This window comes from Vicia villosa, unplaced genomic scaffold (assembly GCF_029867415.1).
Source record: "Vicia villosa cultivar HV-30 ecotype Madison, WI unplaced genomic scaffold, Vvil1.0 ctg.001284F_1_1, whole genome shotgun sequence".
In the NCBI taxonomy this organism is placed as follows: domain Eukaryota; kingdom Viridiplantae; phylum Streptophyta; class Magnoliopsida; order Fabales; family Fabaceae; genus Vicia; species Vicia villosa.
Window position 1 is genome coordinate 64,475 of NW_026705560.1, and position 20,949 is coordinate 85,423.

Below are 20,949 nucleotides of genomic sequence, written 5' to 3' on the forward strand. Positions count from 1 at the left end.
CTCATAATGACCTAGTGTGTAATATATTGGGAGTGATATATCGTTAGAATAAGATGGTTTATGCTACAATCATGGTCCTCGAATATCTAATGAAAAAATAGGAACTAATCATCCTCAATCCTTGTTGGTTGGTAGTAGATGAAAATCATGTTGAATAGAACACCAAATCATACCTAATGTTATAGTGTATAAAGATAATAGGCATCCATGTAAAAAGGTAGATGACCACCATTTTATAAAATGGTAGAAATTTGACTACTCAATGTTTTCTTGCAATCTTCGAATTATAGAAAAGCTCATGCCATTAAATAAAAGGAAATAATTTTTTAAACAATTTCGACAATTTTAATAACAAATGTTTTACCTCGGTTTTCATCTACAGTCGATGAAATAGATTGTCTTTACATCGGTTTTCAACTTTGCCTGATGTAATAGACCTGCTTTTACATAGGTTTTAATAACACTCGATGTAATATGTTTACTGCTTTTAAGTATATAATGGCTGTTTTTTCCTATTTTAACCTGTAATTTATTTTGTACCTAATTTTTCATATAATATTCAAATACCACACAGACCAAAGTTAGGTCGCTATTTTGCATATTTTTCCCACAGCACACAGACCACATTTAATTGCACCAAATAGCTATATATATATATATATATATATATATATATATATATATATATATATATATATATATATATATATATATATATATATATATATATATATATATATATGTCAAAATATACAAAAGTATTAATCTAGGATACACAAGTGTACAAAATGATAAGAAAGGTTTATACACGGTTTACTACTACAAAATAATAACATACCAAATATCCAACCATTTAAGTCCTTTCGCGCACTTGAAAAACCAACATGCATCCACGAGAAACATAAAGTTATTCTTTATATAACTCAAAGAAACATTTTGCCCAACGGAGTCGCAAATCATACAAATTTTCTTGTGTTAATTCTGTAGGATCATTAAATACCTACAATATGTAAATAACAATATAGAGTTATTCTTTGAAAATTCACATTAAGTTGCAAAACACAAAGTAAATAAATAACAAATTAAAGTTATTTTATTACCTGTATCCAAGATTCAGTTATATTGTCAGAGACAATATCCAACATATTTTTCATCACATAGTATCCACAAATCATTAGAGGTATGTTGTTTCCTTATCGACAAATAAAAGACATAATTGGTGAATAATTATCATAAAATTAAAATTTAATCACACTTACATTGGGCCTAAGCCATGTAATAGCCTTTTTTCTATTGCCATTTGCAAATTGTTGAACCTCAAAAGCACTAATTCAAAAAAAAATCATATAAAGCCACATAAAATATGAAATTACTTTTGTAACAATTTATGTATATATATGATATATAATATATTATAACAAAATTCACATAAAAGATAAACTTATGTTGAAATAATTTTCTTCACGGCTTTATCAATATCCCGATGAAGTGAACAAAAGAAAACCACAGTATTGTCTCTTGGACACATGACTATTAATTGTCAATGTTGTCTGTACATGTGTATGAAAATACAAAAATCACATAAAATATCTATGTTATCAAAATTAAAAAATAGAAAACAGAATTTCATAAAAACTTACCCATGAATAAGTGGTAGTAAGTGGCAAACTCTGCTTTCCAACATTAACTTATCTTGTACGTATTTTTTAACAACTGTTATAGATTTCAGCACATCATCATAATACATACATATAGCAGGGTCCATAAATCTATACACTATTATCAATACATACACGATGAATATACCTGAATAATTTTAAAATAAATATTAGATTCAAAGTGATGAGAGATATAACCTATTAATAGATATTGAAAGTAATAAAAAAATGTACTTACGTGCACCAAACTTGCAAAGTAGACACGTCAAGCCAATGAAAACCCATCAACAAATCTCTGATACACTTAGCTGACATAAAAAAATTAGTGGCAGATTTACAATGACTTAAATCCATTTCCAAGTGTTGGTCAGCCATTTTCACAACCATGAGTAACAATCTCTGAACATCTTCCGCATCTTTTGTGCTTTCTTTTGCAGATGAACAACTTCCTTTTCCGCTTCCTTCAACTACTTCCATTTTTTCAATGCATTTAGTATTATCTTTGCTTTGCGACAAACCCATAGACTTAAGTGTCTCCATAAAAGATTGTTCCAACGCCTTACGCTCTTCAACCAACTTTTGATCAAAATCAGCTCTAAGTCTTGCTTCCAATTTTGATGAAAGTTGTATAAGTTGTTCATTTACATCTATATGTTATCCTTGAGGTGAAGACGACCTTCCAAAGTAAGTGCTTTGTTTATGGTGCTTTCCAACACCACAAACACGACGGCCATGCTCAGATGTTCCAATGGTTGCTGTTAAGATATTGTTACGTCCATGTGGAACAAAGACACCTTTTTCAACTTCTTCAACTAGAGAATCCTACAAAGTGCAAAAACCACAACTAAATTCAATAGTTTTTAAATACTTGAAGTAATTTTCAAGTTTTACTGACAATTTTCTCCCGAACAGCTTGTGTAGACTTTGATGTGTATTCTCCTCCTTTCTATTGTCGTGCTCTCTTCCATAAATCATGGCGTGACGGTGGAGATGGGTTACCATTATCATCTAATGTAGAATCATCTCTTGATGATATCCTTTCATTTTTAATTGTCTCCTCGAGCAAGCGATACCCTCCACGAGATAATACATGAGGGTATACATTCCTAACCACATTTTCCCTACCCTTTCGATTTTTTTCCTATTAATTATAAAATCAAACAGTTATCACTAAACATAATAAAAATGTTATTAAAAAAACTCAAATATAACTCCTACTAACCTTAAATGCGGGGATATCTCGAGACTTCAGAAACTGTTCCCATACTTCTTTTTTAATAAAATTATATCTGACATGTGCAGGAGCGAGATCTTTTTTGGGATTATTAACATATTCGTGTGTGAGTTGTGTCTTAAAACCTCTCCATCTCTCTCCCGCATATTTAATCCATTCCTTCTTCAACGGATCCTTGTATAAACAAAAATAGGCATCTAATAATGAGAGTACGACGACATGAGTCACACACACAAGGAAAAATAAGAATAAAATTGTATTGTTTATTGTAGCACTTTTTCCTTCTATGGCTATCCAAAAAATACACAACTCATAGACGAATATGTTAATAATCCCAAAAAAGATCTCGCTCTTGCACATGTCAGGTATAATTTTATTAAAAAAGAAGTATGAAGAGAGTTTCTGATGTCTCAAGATACCCCTGCATTTAAGGTTAGTAGGAGTTATATTTGATTTTTTTCTAATAACATTTTTATTATGTTTAGTGATAACTGTGTGATTTTATAATTAATAGGAAGAAAGTCGAAAGGGTAGGGAAAATGTGGCTAGGAATGTATACCCACATGTATTATCTCGTGGAGGGTATCGCTTGCTCGAGGAGACAATTAAAAATGAAAGGATATCATCAAGAGATGATTCTACATTAGATGATAATGGTAGTCCATCTCCACCGTCACACCATGAGTTATGGAAGAGAGCACGATAAAAGAAAGGAGGAGAATACACATCAAAGTCTACACAAGCTGTTGCGGAGAAAATTGTCAATAAAACTTGAAAATTACTTCAAGTATCATTATATTTGTGATTATTTAAAAACTATTGAATTTAGTGGTGGTTTTTGCATTTTGTAAGATTCTCTAGTTGAAGAAGCTGAAAAAGGTGTCTTTGTTCCACATGGACGTAACGATATCTTAACAGCAGCCATTGGAACATCTGAGCATGGCGGCCGTGTTCGTAGTGTTGGAAAGCACCATAAACAAATCACTTACTTTGGAAGGTCGTCTTCACGTCAAGGACAACATATAGATGTAAATGAACAACTTGAACAACTTTCATCAAAATTGAAAGCAAGACTTAGAGTTGATTTTGATCAAAAGTTGGTTGAAAAGCGTAAGGCGTTGGAACAATCTTTTATGGAGACACTTAAGTCTATGGGTTTGTCGCAAAGCACAGATAATACTAAATGCATTGAAAAAATGGAAGTAGTTGAAGAAAGCGGAAAAGGAAGTTGTTCAACTGCAAAAGGAAACACAAAAGATGTGGAAGTTGACGATGTTCAGAGATTGTTACTCATGGTTGTGAAAATGGCTGGCCAACACTTGGAAATGGATTTAAGTCATTGTAAATCTGCCATTAATTTTTATATGTCAGCTAAATGTATCAGAGAGTTGTTGATGGATTTTCACTGGCTTGACGTGTCTACTATGCAAGTTTGGTGCACGTAAGTACATTTTCTTTTTTTATTACTTTCAATATCTATTAATAGGTTATATCTCTCATCACTTCGAATCTAATGTTTATTTTAAAATTATTCAGGTATATTCATCGTGTATGTATTGATAATTCCACATCAGAAGTGTATGGATTTATGGACCCTGGTATGTGTATGTATTATGATGATGTGCCGAAATCTATAACAGTTGTTAAAAAATATGTACAAGATAAGTTAATGCTGAAAAACAGAGTTTGTCACTTACTACCACTTATTCATGGGTAAGTTTTTATGAAATTCTGTTTTCTATTTTTTAATTTTGATAACATAGATATTTTATGTGACTTTTGTATTTCCATACACATGTACAGGCAACATTGGCAATTAATAGTCATGTGTCTAAGAGAAAATACTGTGGTCTTCTTTTGTTCACTTCATCGGGATATTGATAAAGCCGTGAAGAAAATTATTTCAATGTAAGTTTATCTTTTATGTGAATTTTGTTATAATATAGTATATATATATATACTCCCTCCGTCCCAAATTATAAGAGAAAATCACTTTTTAGATTCATTGAAGAATTAATGTATCTGGTTTTTATATAGACCAAATACATTAATTATTCAATGAATCTAAAAAGTAATTTTCTCTTATAATTTGGGACAGAGGGAGTATATTGTTACAAGAGTAATTTCATATTTTATGTGGCTTTATATGAATTTTTGTTTTGAATTAGTGCTTTTGAGGTTCAACAATTTGTTGCAAATGGAAATAGAAAAAAAAGCTATTACATGGCTTACGCCTAATGTAAGTGTGATGTAAATTATAATTCTATATTTAATTTTATGATAATTATTCACTAATTATGTCTTTCATTTTTAGACAAGGAAACAACATAACTCTAATGATTGTGGATACTATGTGATGAAAAATATGTTGGATATTGTCTCTGCCAATATAATTGAATCTTAGATACAAGTAATAAAATAACTTTAATTTGTTATTTACTTTGCGTTTTCCAACTTTATGTGAATTTTCAAAGAATAACTCTATATTGTTATTTACGTATTGTAGGTATTTAATGATCCTACAAAATTGACACAAGAAGATTTGTATGATTTGCGACTCCGTTGGGCAAAATGTTTTTTTGAGTTATATAAAGAATAACTTTATGTTTATCGTGGATGCATGTTGGTTTTTCAAGTGCGCGAAAGGACTTAAATGGTTGAATATTTGGTATGTTATTATTTTGTAGTAGTAAACCGTGTGTAAACCTTTCTTATCATTTTGTACACTTGTGTATCCTAGATTAATATTTTGTATATTTTGACGAATATATATGCATCTTAGCTATTTGGTGCAATTAAATGTGGTTTGTGTGCTGTGGGAAAAATATGCAAAATAGCAACCTAACTTTGGTCTGTGTGGTATTTGAATCTTATATGGAAAATTAGGTACAAAATAAATTACAGATTAAAATAGAAAAAAATAAGAAAAAAACAGCCATTATATGCTTAAAAGCAGGTCAATTACATCAGGCAAAGCTGAAAACTGATGTAAAGACAATTTATTACATCGGGTGTAGATGAAAATCGATGTAAAATATGGCGCATATTTCTTTAATAAAAAAATTATATTATTTTTCACATCAGACATCTGATTCAACCAATGTAGTATGTTAATTTTTCACATCGGGCCTTGAACCGATGTAAAATGTTCCAGACTTATTACATCGCCTGGCTTTACATCGAGCCTGAGCCTGATATAAAAAGTACTTTTCGCCCCATGTAAAAAGTAGTTTTTGCATTAGTGGGAAAGCCTTTGTTTAATATTCAATAAGGCCAAACTAATAATAATTTCTAATAACTTACCCATCATCCAAAAATTTCCCACACGCCTATATTTCCCAATGACATTAAGTTAGGCTAACAAAGCAAACTTTTTTTCTACATATTTAAAACAAAAAAAACGGCTGATTGCACAGAACAAAACTAGAACATCATATGAATACTCATCTTGATTTTTTTTAGTTATTTACAGTTTATTGCAGCTTAAGAATTGAAGACTTGCCTGGTCAATTTTGAGAGGATCTCCTTGGAGCAAGCGAGCATCGGCTGGAATGATATCTCTTAGCTTTATGCTTATTATATCACCAAGTACTAAAATAGCCGCGTCATCTTCTTGCACTGACCATCTCTTAGAACCTGAACAATTAGATTCACTCATATTCATGTTATTTATATATGCAATAAAGGAACCTTAATCAACTTGGAAAATAATGTAGGTAAGAAGGTGGTGACACTTGTTCTAGGAACTAATAGTTGAGTTTATTACCAGTAAGCATATAATCCCCGCAAAGTCTTGCCAATCAGGACCCTCCCCTGAAAAATTAAATATTCACATGTATCATATATAAAAGTATAATACAATATACATCGTTTATTTTCATATATATTAGTTTTACACCATTGTTCTTACATTGAATCATAAAATAACAAATTTTTCCATTAAAAATTTAGTAGAGGTGCTTTTGTGGACTTTATGATGCATGTTGAAAATTAAATACACTTTTATATTAAATAACTAGAAATATAAAAAACTAATATAATAATTACGGATTAAATCAACAAAAATTTATTTATTTAATCTAAAATTCAATCATATATATTAACTTTTATTAGTCCGATTATATTGTATTTTTACATAAAACTAAGGCCAATAGAATTAAATCAACAAAAATTTATGTATTTAATTTAAAATTCAATCATATGCATGTGTCATGACCCCCATCCATGCATATGCCTCTTTTCCTGTTTGCTAAACAAAAGATGAAACACTTAAAAGAAAATGAACATATAAAATAAATTAAAAAGAGAATCAGATTGAGAGAGATTCGATGAATGGTATATAGTATATACCTCTTTAGCCAACATATATGCTTGTTGTTCTGGTGGTGGTGGACAAATATCAGCATACACGTTGAAAAGATCTATATATGCAACCTAAACTTGAAAAAGCAAAAGCATAAACCAAAATGTTGATTGTATAACTAAATCGGCGACAGAAATTTAGATGCTGAAAAGTGAAAACTTACCCGAAAGTAACTAGCAGGTTAGCCTATTTAGTTTGATCACCATGATCGGTGATTAGATGCAACACATCTTCCACCAATAAACCAGAAGTTGAAGTAGTTTCTGATAGATATTGAACTTGATATGGACAAGTGCCACCAGATGAAGAACAAAGTGCCGGCTGCTCACATAAGCTACTATTGCAGCCAACATTTTTACTAGTGTATGATCTTTTGAAGAGGAAATCTTTACAACGCCAAGGTAATGAAGTAAAGCAGCAACTACAGCTATTGTCATGGCTGCAGATGAGCCCAACCCAGTTTTAGCAACTTCAGACTTAGAATTTCCATTATTAGCGTCACCGGTATTAAAGGAAATAGAGGCAAAAGGTGGAAGGTTTGCCAATGATTCTGGTGTCAAAGGGAGTCCACGCCTCTCAATCTGCAATAGTAATTATTCAAACAAAATTTTTGGTCTAAGATTTTAAACATTATACAAAATCTTCCACCTATCAAATTTGAAAAAGAAAGACTAGAAAGGAAGACATGATGAGAGAAATGATGTGCAGAAAGTATACAAACAAAAGCAAATTACCTCGTTCCTATAAGAATATAAATCATTGGAACCCAAAATTGTAATGTCAAGACCTGCGCAACAAATCCATTTATAAAATTGGAAGTTTGAGGTTGTTGTTACTCAATCATAATTAAAAGGGGTTAATAAAAACAGCATTACGTTGTAAAAGTAGTTTGTGTAACAGGTCCTTTTTCTTCTGGTCAAACGTTGCATAAGCAGCATCCATAGAGTATTGCACTGCATATTCCACAAAAGGGTTCCTTGTTTCACTGAAAATAACAAACCAATTCTAGTAAGCCTCACCTATCTATGAGTCAGTTTGGATAAACAAATAATTAGACGCTTATGCTATAAGTGCTTATCATATAAATACTTATATATAAGTAAGTTATTTTTTTTGACAAAAGATTAAAAAAATTTAAACTGTTTTCATGGAAGTTATAATTTATTTTCATAAGCTATACTGAAGAGTTTATACATCATAAGTTCTTCCAAACAGTCTCACAAGTCCTTAAGTGTTAATGAATTGATTTGATTTAGAGATAAATGAGAAACTTGCCTTGAAGAAACAGTTAGGATAGTAATATTTTTTAGTGCTAATTTATGCAAAGCATCTCTAGATAGTTGAGAAGTTAATCTAACATCAGCCCAAGCCTGAAGGAAAAGCAAGAAATTCAATTACAATTTACATATAACATATCAATATGAAAATAACAAAAATTGAATGAGAAAAGAGTAACGAACATACCCAGGCCCAAGCGTCAGGTCTAGTTTCGGCATATATAGTTTTAACAATAGCGTAAAAACGAGCATTAGTACTAAGAACAAGTGCTGCATTGGGTCTCTCCAAAACAAGATAACTGCCATTGACTAGCACTTTTTTAAGAGCAGAAGCAACCCTATCAAATATCAATTTAGGGTAATTTAGTTCATTTCATTCCACTCCTATATACATAATTGAAATTACTGCAACAAGGTAAGTTTTTAGTGTTAGTGATTGATGAATGAACTTACACGGCCATTGATTGATACTGTGATCCTTCAGTTCGGATGAGGGAAACGGTTTATGGTGGTGGTGGGTCCGATCACCGCTAATCTCAATCCGTTAAAATTACTCACTGGAAAAAACATAAGTTAATTGAAGAGCGGCAAAAAATATTTATGACTATGATTATGAAACTCACGAATCAAGCTTTTCCCATGTCTTTGAAGTGGTACCGCTGGTGATACTGAAAAGGTCGGTTGGCCAACTGTCATTTGCCAAACTCACATCATATGTCGTCCTTTAAAAGACAAGAAGAAAGTTGATAAGTGAAAATCAACAACAAACACGCATGGCTACCAAATGGAAATACACGTATACCACAACAAATGAAGTTCTTTTCTAATGACATATAATACTAAATTACACAACTTAACATGTCGGACAAGGAACTGCAAGGTTTATTAAGCTCTTGTGTTCTGACACAATAGAGAGACAAAACCTCAATTCAACAAAAGCATCGGAATACAAAGTGATATCTTATTGATTTACACTCTCTGCTATCAGCTTACCATAATTAATATCAATGCTTACAATCAATCACCCAACATACAGAAAGAGATTTTTCATTAAGGAACTACCCTTTAATCATTTATTACAAGAAGTAAAAGAGAGAAACAAGCAATGCACTTCAGATTTGAAACAGAGGGAGCATTAGCATTCCCTATTAAAACTCCAATTGAACTACATACAGGTTCAATTCTCCACACCAAAATCACGACTTTAATTGTGTATAACCAAATCACAGAAGAACTCTTAACTCTCAACCAGATCAAGTAAAACTGAACAACCTAGTCTAATTAAATATTTAACCGTGTATAACCAAATCACTTAAGAACCGTGAAAGGGTAAAGTAAGATGGAATATTTCCCAAATTAGCTAAACTAATCCTAATCATCAAATCAAACAACAATATTTCAGATATTTCCCAATTGTACCCCTACTTCCACGATACACAACAATATTGCTATCATATTATTGAGGAAAATGTGAGGTGTTTGGTTACAATAGATGCAATAAACACAAAAACCAGAAAATCCCAAAATTATATAGAACCGCACATATTCAATTATATTAGCGAATACCCAAAAAAAAGTAAAATCGGTGAAATCAAAAAACAGAATCACAAAAAACAAAACCATTACCCCTAAAAAAGAAACATCAACACATTAATTTCAAAAATATTCATCACAGAATATAGAATATATGAAACCATCACAAAATCAATGAACATATTAAACCATCGCAACCTAATTTCAAAAATATTCAATCATATATTGATCAACAAACCCTAATATTCTACTCTTAAATATTAAACTCTAATGTTATACCTAAAAGATTAAACCCTAAATTGAAAAAAATAACACTAACCAATTAGTCTGGTTTCTTCATCTGAAATGAGCGAATGAGTTTTGCGATGAGAGAAGGGTTTCAGTGAAATGAATTGTGTGATGAGAGAAGGCATGCGATGAGTTGATTGATGGATGAATCTGGATATCGGTGAAATGAGTTGTGTGATAAGATGGTCGATGGATGAATCTGGATTTCGGTGAAATGAGTTTCGGATGAAAATGGGTTTCGATGGGTGATATGAAAATAAATCTGTGTAATTTGATAAAATGTTTAAATTATTTTTTTTTTTAACTGAAGTTTGATATTAAAAACAAAGATTACTACAAAAACTATAGGGGATATTAACCAATACCGAATTTAAAGAATGGCATCCCTAGCCTATTTTTTATAAAATCAGCTCTTAGACTAATCGGGATGGAATCAAAAACAGGAAAAATCATTAAGATTAAGCCCTATGTTAGCAAGTGCATCAGCACAACTATTTCCCTCTCTAAAAATGTGAGAGACCATAAAATTCCAATTAGAGGTTAAATTTATACAATTCATCCATCTATTTCTAATATTACACGGAACGAGATAAGGAGTATTAAACGCCTTGACCACCGCCAAAGAATCAGATTCCAACCAGAGATTATGCCAATGTCTCTCATGGGCGAACTCAATAGCACACATTGCCCCGGAGAGTTCGGCGATGAGCGAGTTTGACACATCCAAACCAACAGCAAAAGCTCCCAAAAAACCACCATTACTATTTCTCGCAATACCACCGCAAGCTGAACGACCAGAAGAAAAAGCACCATCACAATTAAATTTGGTCCAATTCAACGGGGGAGGTTTCCAAATAACCTCGACTATATTAGGTGCTTTGGGGGGCGGATATCCACACGAAACCTTTTAAGAATTTCAAAACCTGACATATCCAAGAACGAGCCATCTGCGGTACTTGCAGCCATTGCAACCGCATTTAAGATGTAAGAAACAGTAGAATTGAAATTAAAAGGAATATCCTGAAATCTGACCTTGTTTCTAGCGGCCCAAATAGAATTAAAAATAAACACGACTGCAGCCGTGACGACGGTCCTACGCTGCCCTGTACCAGCAGAATTGAGGAGATTCTCTAAATCATTCCAACCAAGGACTGGCCTGTGACGGTTCAAGTTATCCCTACACCAATGCCATAGCTGAACAACAGCTTTACATTCAAAGAAAAGATGCAGAACCGATTCTTCCGCCTCACGGCAGAGATCACAACGAGAAGGGAAAGCAAAATTACGCCTCTTCCATAAGTCATCAGTGGGCACCCTGTTGTGGAGGAGCTTCCACATAAAACACGACTTCAAAGGGGGGATAGATTTTGTCCATATCCAGCGCCACCAGTTTTTACGGATACCGTGAGCCCTTTTGAAATCATAACAAGCTTTAGCGGATAAGTCTCCATTCTGAGTGTGCTTCCAAACTTTCGTATCCGGACGAAGATCATAAGGAATATGATGAGTAAGGATGTGCCACTACAGCGAGAGCGGGATGGGAATACAAGAGTTAGAAAAATCCCACTTATCATTAACTATTAGGCTGCTGACTTTATGATTCGCCAGCTGAACAGAATCCGACATCTCGAGGTGAAACGGCGTGCCACACCAATTATCAAACCAAAGGTTAATATCCTCGTCGTTGCCTAAACACTAAGACGAGTTATCCTCCACCGTTGACAATTCCGTCTTGAGACTTGACCAAAGAGAAGTGAAAATGTGATGTTTGATAAAGCCTTCGTTCCTTTGAACTCGCTGCCGAAGCACTTCTGCCCAAGCATAATCAAAATATAACAGATCCCAAGCTAACTTCAAATTATAAGCTTCATTAAGCTTAACCAACGAACGAAGACCGAGACCACCCTCTTCAATCGGATTGCACATGACAGCCCAAGAAACTATGATTACCTTAGACTTAGAGACCTCCCCACTCCAAATAAACCTTTTAATCGCTCTCTCGATATCACGAATAAGCGAAATGGGCCACGCATAAATGGAAAAGCTATGAACAAGCATGCTCTAGATAACGGACCTAACAAGTTCCACCCTACCGTCAAACGATAACAGAGAGCCCTTCCAAGAAGCTAATTTATTTTTCACTCTATCCGCAATAGGACGTAAATACACCGCTTTTGGCTTGCCCTTGAAGATTGGAATTCCAAGATACAAAAACGGAAAGGCACCAATCTTGAAACCGGAAATCGACGAGAGAATGTCCAGCCTCGAAGATGTTATGGCTCCACCAAAAATGTGAGATTTCTCACAATTAACCCTTTGACCAGAAACAGCAGCATACTCGTCAAAAGTAGAGATGAGAAGTTTAATGTTCGAAACTTTACCTTTGCAGAAAATAAACACATCATCGGCATACACAATATGGAAGGGAAACGTAACGCCGTTGGACCCCTTGATTAACTCAAGCTCCTTATCCGCCACTAATAACCCAATCTTTCGACTAAGAACCTCTTCTGCGAGATAGAAAAGCAGCGGGGAGAGCGGATCACCCTGCCGAACCCCACGAGAACAAGGGAAGTAGCCGTTAAGGACTCCATTAACATTAACCGACAGCCTAGCAGGATGTAGAATGCTCTTGATCCAGAAATAGAATTTGGAATTGAATCCAAAATTGTGAAGAACCTTTAATAAGAAATTCCAATTTATCGTATCGAAAGCTTTAGTAATGTCCACTTTCAGGGCCACGTTACCACACCACGCCTTCGAGTCTAAGAGATTAATTGCTTCAGAAGCCAAACCAATGCAGTCATGAATGTGTCTCCCACGAATAAAACCCCGCCGCTCCTTCGAGATAAGCATAGGCATAATCGCTGCAAGTCTGTCCGCAAGAATCTTTGAGATAATTTTGAATTTGAAATTAGCAACCGCAATAGGTCTAAAGAGATCCAGTGAGTCAGCCCCTGTCACTTTAGGAATAAGGATAATCGAATTCGTGTTAAACCCAGGAAGCACCCAGCCTGTAGAGAAAAATTGGATAACCGCCTTCGAAACGTCAAGTTTGATAATATCCCAGTACTTTTGATAAAACACGGCTCCGAACCCATCCGAACCCGACGCACTATCACAATTCAGATTAAAAACCGCTGCCGAGATCTCCTCCAACAAAGGTATGATAGTTAATAATTGATTTGTAGCCTCGTCAACTGAAGAAGAAATGGTTTTATTAATCAAAATGCATTCCTGCAAAGAGAAAGAGTTAGCAGTAAACAAATTTTCAAAGTAATTGACAGTGTACTCCACAATCTCCTTCGGCTCGGTAAGAAGAGTGTCACCATTCCTAAGAATAGAAATAGGCCTAAAACTTTGCTTGACCTTGGCAACCCGATGGAAAAAGGCGGTGTTACGGTCTCCCTCAAGATTCCATTTAACTTTAGATTTAGCTCTCCAAAACATCTCCTCCATGGCAAGAGCTTGAGATAAATTAGCCTGAGCATCGAGCTCTTGTTGCTTGAGACAAACACTTAAACCATGATTCTGAATATTATCTTCAATAATCCCCAAGTTCTCTTCAGCTCTCTTGACGTTATCTGAAACATTACCAAAACTGATCTTGTTCCATAACTTAAGCTCTTTCTTCAGCAATTGCAGCTTCTTGTTTAAAACAAACATGGGACTCCCAACAACCGGTTGTGACCAGACCGACTCAACCAAACCACGACATCCCTCATGTAAAACCCAAGGGCTCAAGAATTTGAACACTGAAGCCTTCCTAACCACTGAGAGATCAAACTCAAAGAGAAGAGGATAATGATCGGAGCAAATCTTAGGAAGAGTGTAAACATCCAGATTCGAGCAAGAATCCACCCACAGTAAATTCCCGATACATCGTCCAACCTACGCTCTATGAGAAAAGGAGGACCCCTCTTGTTCGGCCACATAAACCAAGCTCCTGTGGTGGGAAAGTGATGAAGCTTATTCAAATCTGACCACCCTTGAAAATCCTCCATGGGTGCCTTAGCTGGACTATTACTCCCACGATGCTCGTGGGCGTCGATAATAGCGTTGAAATCACCGTACAGAGCCCAGGGCAGAGGAAAAGAATTCATAATACCATCCAGCTCTTTCCAAAGATCTTTTCGCTTGTACAGCAGCAATACTGAGGGTTATGTAAATTAACCAGAACTCTAACAAATTGCCCAAAAGTTCAGTCCACCCTAGCTTTTACTGAGGCAGAGTCAATGCAAATCGGTGTCCCGATGCAGCTTGCTATAGCAAAGAGGATCATTGGTCTCCAATACTCCTGTGCGAGCCCATTGAAACGAACCCACACATGAGCAGATGTGTTATTTTGTATCGTCAGATTAAAATCTCTTGTCCAAGCAAACAATTTCAGAGAACCTAGGTTTAGACTAATGGAGCCAGTAGTTCGAACCCTTCGCATATCTACAGTGTTTGAAAAAGTGAATTCGTAAAAACCCTTTCCCAAAGACTGAACACCCCAATTCTTCACCTCCGGCCACAACAGAGTTAATATCTTTCGAAGCGCAACCACTGTGAGGGGAGTAGTGCCTTTAGGCCAAAGCACCCTGCCATGGAGATTAACCTTGCATTCTTCAAGCCCAGCTTTGTATTCATCCTCAGGAATGGTGATAGAGGGTTTATCCCCTTTAATGATGGGTAGAGGAAATTGGGAAGAAGGAATATCACATACTTCTTTGAGAGTTTGTGCAAACGATTTTCCTTGCGGTTTCTTCAGACATTTAGCGACAGAATCAAGCGTGCTAGGGTTTTCATATGGTGAATGTTGCACTACAGGACCAATTTCTGGAAAAAGATCAAAGGGATCCCTGGATTTACGATGTGAACAGTGAGAAATTATTTGTTAATAATGTTAATAATAATAATGTTTAAATGTTATTCACCTAATATGTCACGCATTATTTTACTCACCAAAAATATGTCAGACATTAATATGCTAATAAATTTTAAATTATTTGTTAATATGTCAGATTAATTATAAAATTAAATATTTCTTAATTTACATAAATTTACATCCATTTTTAGTTTAACGGGAGTAATTAAAATTTGATTATAATAATATTTTTAATTTAAACCCGTTTTTAAAAAATAGAGTGTATATTATCACTTAATAATACTTAAAATGACACTTTAGTTACAAAATTGCTACTGTATTTCTTACACCCGTTTATCAAGTGTAAATTTTAAAATTATATTGTTTATTTTGCCCTAGTGTCTTCTTTTTTTTTTTTTTTTTTTTTTATAAAAGAGCCCCTTCTTTTGACAATCCCAAATACACAAGCACAACCCGCTTATAAAATCTAAAATCTCAAAACTTCACAGAAGATTATATTTAACTACCCTCCTTTTTAAACAGATGTCACAAACCTGATGAATGAATACACAAACCTGATGAATGCTGAAAGTTGAGGATAAATGAGAGAAAAATGATGTTTATAAATTATTTTATTTTTACTTGTATTTAAAATATTTTTAAAATTCATAAGATTTTCTTACTTATTTTATGGACGTGGTTTCGAAATATATTTTTTTTACCGTTTAACTCTAAATTATTAGTAAAAAAATTATACTAAATTCTATATGAAAAATACAAGGTTTTTTTTTTTACTATTAAGAGTATTTAAAAATTATAAATTGATTTTAAAAAATTGAAAATTTCAAAAAAAAAATGAATGTGTTTGGATGTTATTTTTTCGAAACCGTTCAGTTCGGATTGAATATCGAATTGACATTTCAAAATTAATCCAAAATGAACCAAACCGCATGTATATATTTTTATAGTGATTTACTTTTATTAATATGATATGTTGTGTTAATTTATTATTTGATGATACTTATTTTTTTTTAATACTTTTATTTGTTTAATGTAATCTATTTATTTTTTTATTATTTTATTTATTTTGACCATAATCGACCATTCTCATTTTGTAATATTAATTCTTAATATACTATATTTATATATTATATCAATTTTATTATTTATTAGAATTTTTATAATCATGATAAAAACTATAATTTATAATTTAGATATATAAAAATTGATCTATATTAAACCGCATGAAATTGAATCGAATTGGGTCAAAAAAAAGTTAACCAATCATCCAAAATCGAATTTAATCGCGAGTAAATTTATTTTTAAAACAAATAAATTTTACCTTAAAATTGATCTAAACAATACTACGAATACCCCTATTTGCTACCTTTTAAAAATGAGTTCTACTATATATTATATATTTTTGTTAAAAAAATGCAAAGAATTTAAACAAATAAATTTAATTTTTTGTTTGTTTTAAATAGTTTTTCTTAAAATATTATTTTAGATATTTTATCATTTTATAAAAATCATGTTTAATAAGATATATATTTTTAAAAAGGTATGTTATTTTGGTGATGCTAAAATATTTACAAATGAATATTTAAGTTACTAAATGTCAAAAAAATTTAGAAATAATCTCATGAAATAATTTTTAAAAGTCATATTTTTAATCTATAACAAACAAACCTTACATCACATAAAAAAAAAATCCTATCACTAGTATCCGGAGCCAAAGTTCATACTTGAACTTGTGAAGAAGAAGAAAATGAAAATGAAAATCAGTACACCAAATACAATTTGGTTTATAACCATTTACTAAGTTATGTGCCCTACATGAAACCTACTCAACTAATTATACAATTTCACCTGTTACATGAAATAAGTCTGCGATATGAAAATGTAGTTAAAAAACAACCAATAACTACATTTTATGTTGCATTGGTTATTGTTTATTTTTTAAATGCTATATTAGCTTTATTTTTTCTTTTAATTACTATTTTCCATTAAAAAAAACTTAAAATATCCAAAAGATATAACTTAAAAAATAACTAAAAACATTCAAAAAAATATAAAATGGTCCAGCCAAAATTCGTACCAAGCACACTAAAAGCATGACATTGGTCTTAACCAACGAACAATTAAGTTCTTTAAAAAATAACTCTCACGTTACATCTGTATATTATGTACTAAAATTTAAAATTCATACTATTTATTACAAATTTAAAATAATTTCAAATATGTATACTTATTTAAAACAAATATATCATATTATGTAAGTGAAATGAAATTTTAAATAAGTACACATGTATCAAATATGTATATAAATATATTCATTTGAAATAAATTCATTTAAATTATTTTTTATATATTTAATACACGAACGTATGAATTTAAATTTAAAATGAATGCATTAAAAATATATTTATATATTTATATTTTGATGTATTTTATTTAAATTTTCATTTCATTTAATATGAATTAAATGAATTTGGTTACATATTTATTTAAATGAATTTATTTTAAATAAATATATTTAGTTATATATTTAATACATGACTATATTTATTTCAATTTTCAGTTCATTTAAAGTATTATTATATATTTATTTTAAATAAGTATAAATATTTGAATATTATTTTAAATTTTTAATAAATATATTATGAATTTTAAATTTTACATAATAAAGCAAGATTTGAAATGAGTATTTTTAAAATAAATATACAATATTGTTTGCAATTTTAAATCAATTTTAAATTTAATATAAATATTGTTTGGATTAAATGAATATTGTTTGAAATAAACATAATTGTATTAGTAAAAAAGTATAGGTGTGCATCATATCCCTACAAGGATATGGGATACTTAGAGGCCTTAATAACTTTGTAACAATTTTGGATAGTTAGAGTTTGTCCAAAGCGATGAGAAATTTTGTATGGTGGTTTTAAAGGACATGCTCACGTGAGGTGAGAAACTCTATATATGGGTGTAATGCTTATGTATGAGTATGTAAATTGTGATATACTTTCTCCCTTTAGGGATAAGTACTTGTAGGGACTCAAAGACCTGGGGTTTTGGAAACCCTTAGAGGAAGTAACCACTCCTCCTTAATTAGGGAAAATTATTGACTACTTATTTTCCAAGAAGTCGTGGTATGAATCTCTCTTATATTCTCATAAGAATAATGTGAGGATAATGATATTATCAACGTCCTCTAGCCCAATGGAGAGCCCACATGTTTTATAAAGATGTCGCGCAAGCGACGTCATGCTAAGAGGGGACATTGAAGTTGCCCTTGTTTGGTACTCTCACAAATATAACGATATATAGGGTGTGTTTGATTTGCTAAAAAATGAGGGACTGGACAGGACAAAAATATTTGTCCAATGTTTGATTTAAAAAATAAATAAAGGACAGCACAAATAAAAGATTGATGGACTGGACAATTATCTAATATTTTGTAACCCGCTTAACCACCGGACAAAAAGTTGTACCACGTACAACTAAATGAAAAATACTATAATATCCTTGGCTTCTTTTATTTAATAGTGACTACTGCTCAGAAAACCTAACGCCTCCCTCTGCAATACGGAAGCTACTTTGCAATACGGCAGTTTACTTTTTCACGTCACTTTCTCAAGTGACAAATTCAGGTACCATATCCATTTTTATATTACTTTTTCTTGTATGTGTTGTTATGCATATGTATATAATTTATAAAAGTGAGTGTGAGTTTTTCAATCAATAAATTTCTTACCTTTTTTATTACTTTTTCTTGTATGTAATACTATGTATATAATATATATATATAAGTGAGTGTGAACTTGGTGAATTAATTGTATCACTTTTCATTCTTCATATTATAATAACAGGAAACAATAGAACATATATCACATAGTTTGTTAATTGTACATTTTCTTTGCTTCTCATATATGCATATGACTATAAATTACTAAGTAAGTAATAAGAAAGTGTGAATTAATTTAAAAATAAAAGTTCATTTTCACGTGTAGAACAATTTAAAATAAATACTTTTAGTTTAATTAATTTTTTATGATATCTTTTATTCATTGTTTATTTTTTTATTTTTTTTCATATGTAGTTGAAATGGATGATGGATGCATTTTTCATTACCTTCTTGTTTGGAGGATGTATATCCAAATTTTAGTCATGCATCTTGTTGGATTATTTTTCTTAAATTTTGTTTTGAGGGATAATTATGAGAGAAGATCTTTGAATGAAAGAGCTTTAGCTAGGTATGAGTCTCGTAGAGATGTCTTGGAATCTATTACTAGTACAAGTGATTCTCATTGTATATGGGAATTAAGAATGTGTAGAAATACATTTGCCCATCTTTGTGAGATTTTAAGGGTACGAGGAGGATTAGTGCAACTCAGACAAGTAAGCGTTGAAGAACAAGTTGCGGTATTTTTAAATATACTAGCACATCACACAAAAAATAGAAGTATTCAAGTTAGGTTGTCTAGATCTGGACAAACTGTTAGTAGGTATTGTCATAGAGTGTTGGCCGCAGTTTTGAGATTACGAAATGATTTACTTGCCAAACCAGAACCTGTACCGCAGGATTGCTCTGATGAAAGATGGAAATGGTTTAAGGTAATAATTTTTCACCTAGTTACCTCAATATATTCTTCTAGTTAAGTGGCTAAATTTCTTTTAAACTATTCATTTAATTTTTAGAGATGCTTAGGGGCTTTAGATGGGACTTACATAGCAGTCACACCGAGTGTTTCTGATCGGCCTAGATATCGGACGAGAAAAGGTGGACTTGCAACAAATGTCTTAGGTGTTTGTACCAGAGATATGAGATTTATATATGTACTAGCAGGATGGGAAGGATCAGCTTCAGACTCTAGGGTATTACGTGATGCAATAAATAAACCAAATGGATTATCGGTTCCAATCGGTATGACAACTTCTTTTCTTTTTAGTTTGTTAGAACATCATTACAAACAATGAGTTGTTGTTAATATTTTAGGTTCATATTATCTCGTTGATGGTGGATACACTAACGGTGAAGGCTTTCTTGCCCCATATCGAGGTAAACGATATCATATGCAAGAGTGGGGCACCGATCGTCGTTCACCTCAAGACCGTGAGGAGTTATTTAATTATAGGCATGCTCGGGCAAGAAATGTGATAGAGAGATGTTTTGGCCTCTTGAAAAAAAGATGGGCTATATTGAGAAGTCCTTCATTTTATCCTATTAGAACACAATGTCAAATGATCCTTGCTTGTTGTTTATTGCATAACTTCATCCGTATAAACATGACAATGGATCCAGAAGAATTTTCTCCATTTGCAGAAGACGAGGTACCTTTAGGAGAAGAAACAATCAATGTAGTGGGAACTATTGAACCTAGTAATCAATGGACTCAAAGGAGGGATGTGCATGCACAAGAAATGTTTACTGAATGGAGGAATAGACATAGGCATTAGAAAAAACTTGTATATTGGATTTGTCTTTTTGGTATGGGTGAATTGTGAGTTTATTACCATATGATTGCATAATATTTTTTGGATTCTTTTATGCTTATAATGGAGTTGAACTTATTACCATGTGATTGTCAATATTTTTTTCAAGTTAATTTATTTGATTTATTTTTTCTTGTTGCACTTGTGAATTATATTCGTTATTACAACCTCTTATGATTTTTTGGTATTTAGAAATGGAAAGTGAAGGTGGCATTATTAATGAGCAATCAATGAATAACATTAGAGTTCGA

General features: G+C 32.2%; 3 protein-coding genes and 1 long non-coding RNA gene across 6 annotated transcripts; 1 reads left to right on the plus strand and 3 right to left on the minus strand.

Moving 5' to 3' along the window:
* Positions 1-763: 763 nt before the first annotated feature.
* Positions 764-4,799, minus strand: LOC131634371 (uncharacterized). Of its 2 annotated transcripts, XR_009293527.1 has the most exons (4): positions 2,881-4,799; positions 1,897-2,799; positions 1,101-1,806; positions 764-1,000 (listed from the first exon to the last, which is right to left on the minus strand). It is a non-coding gene; the product is annotated as an uncharacterized LOC131634371 (long non-coding RNA). The 2 variants fall into 2 exon arrangements; XR_009293526.1 differs by having other exon boundaries at positions 1,101-2,799.
* Positions 4,800-5,065: 266 nt separating this feature from the next.
* Positions 5,066-10,620, minus strand: LOC131634369 (phosphomevalonate kinase, peroxisomal-like). 2 transcript variants are annotated; one of them, XM_058905025.1, is made up of 11 exons: positions 10,385-10,620; positions 9,156-9,254; positions 8,986-9,089; positions 8,720-8,870; positions 8,531-8,625; positions 8,131-8,240; positions 7,990-8,042; positions 7,419-7,836; positions 7,243-7,326; positions 6,659-6,705; positions 5,066-6,528 (listed from the first exon to the last, which is right to left on the minus strand). In XM_058905025.1, the coding sequence occupies exons 3-8, from the start codon at positions 8,991-8,993 to the stop codon at positions 7,471-7,473; spliced, it is 783 nt and encodes a 260-aa protein (XP_058761008.1). In that variant the 5' UTR covers positions 8,994-9,089; positions 9,156-9,254; positions 10,385-10,620; the 3' UTR covers positions 5,066-6,528; positions 6,659-6,705; positions 7,243-7,326; positions 7,419-7,470. The 2 variants fall into 2 exon arrangements, with proteins under 2 accessions (XP_058761008.1, XP_058761009.1); XM_058905026.1 differs by having other exon boundaries at positions 7,243-7,331.
* A 3,934-nt stretch (positions 10,621-14,554) lies between these two features.
* Positions 14,555-15,288, minus strand: LOC131634361 (uncharacterized). The gene is made up of 2 exons (XM_058905017.1): positions 15,273-15,288; positions 14,555-15,174 (listed from the first exon to the last, which is right to left on the minus strand). The coding sequence occupies exons 1-2, from the start codon at positions 15,286-15,288 to the stop codon at positions 14,555-14,557; spliced, it is 636 nt and encodes a 211-aa protein (XP_058761000.1).
* A 4,084-nt stretch (positions 15,289-19,372) lies between these two features.
* On the plus strand, positions 19,373-20,662 carry LOC131634362 (uncharacterized). Its single transcript, XM_058905018.1, has 3 exons — positions 19,373-19,819; positions 19,904-19,993; positions 20,369-20,662. Exons 1-3 carry the CDS (start codon positions 19,373-19,375, stop codon positions 20,660-20,662), a joined length of 831 nt encoding a protein of 276 aa, XP_058761001.1.
* Positions 20,663-20,949: the final 287 nt, after the last annotated feature.

Excerpts from the sequence above, each read along its gene's own strand:
- LOC131634369 (XM_058905025.1), bottom strand. Across the intron at positions 8,043-8,130 it reads ACACAAACTACTTTTACAAC|GTCTTGACATTACAATTTTG; the intron begins GTAATGCTGTTT and ends TTTGTTGCGCAG. Across the intron at positions 7,837-7,989 it reads TATATTCTTATAGGAACGAG|ATTGAGAGGCGTGGACTCCC; the intron begins GTAATTTGCTTT and ends TTACTATTGCAG.
- LOC131634362 (XM_058905018.1), top strand. The coding sequence starts at position 19,373 with ATGCATCTTGTTGGATTATTTTTCTTAAATTTTGTTTTGAGGGATAAT. Across the intron at positions 19,820-19,903 it reads AAAGATGGAAATGGTTTAAG|AGATGCTTAGGGGCTTTAGA; the intron begins GTAATAATTTTT and ends TTTAATTTTTAG. Across the intron at positions 19,994-20,368 it reads GGACGAGAAAAGGTGGACTT|AGATGTTTTGGCCTCTTGAA; the intron begins GCAACAAATGTC and ends AATGTGATAGAG.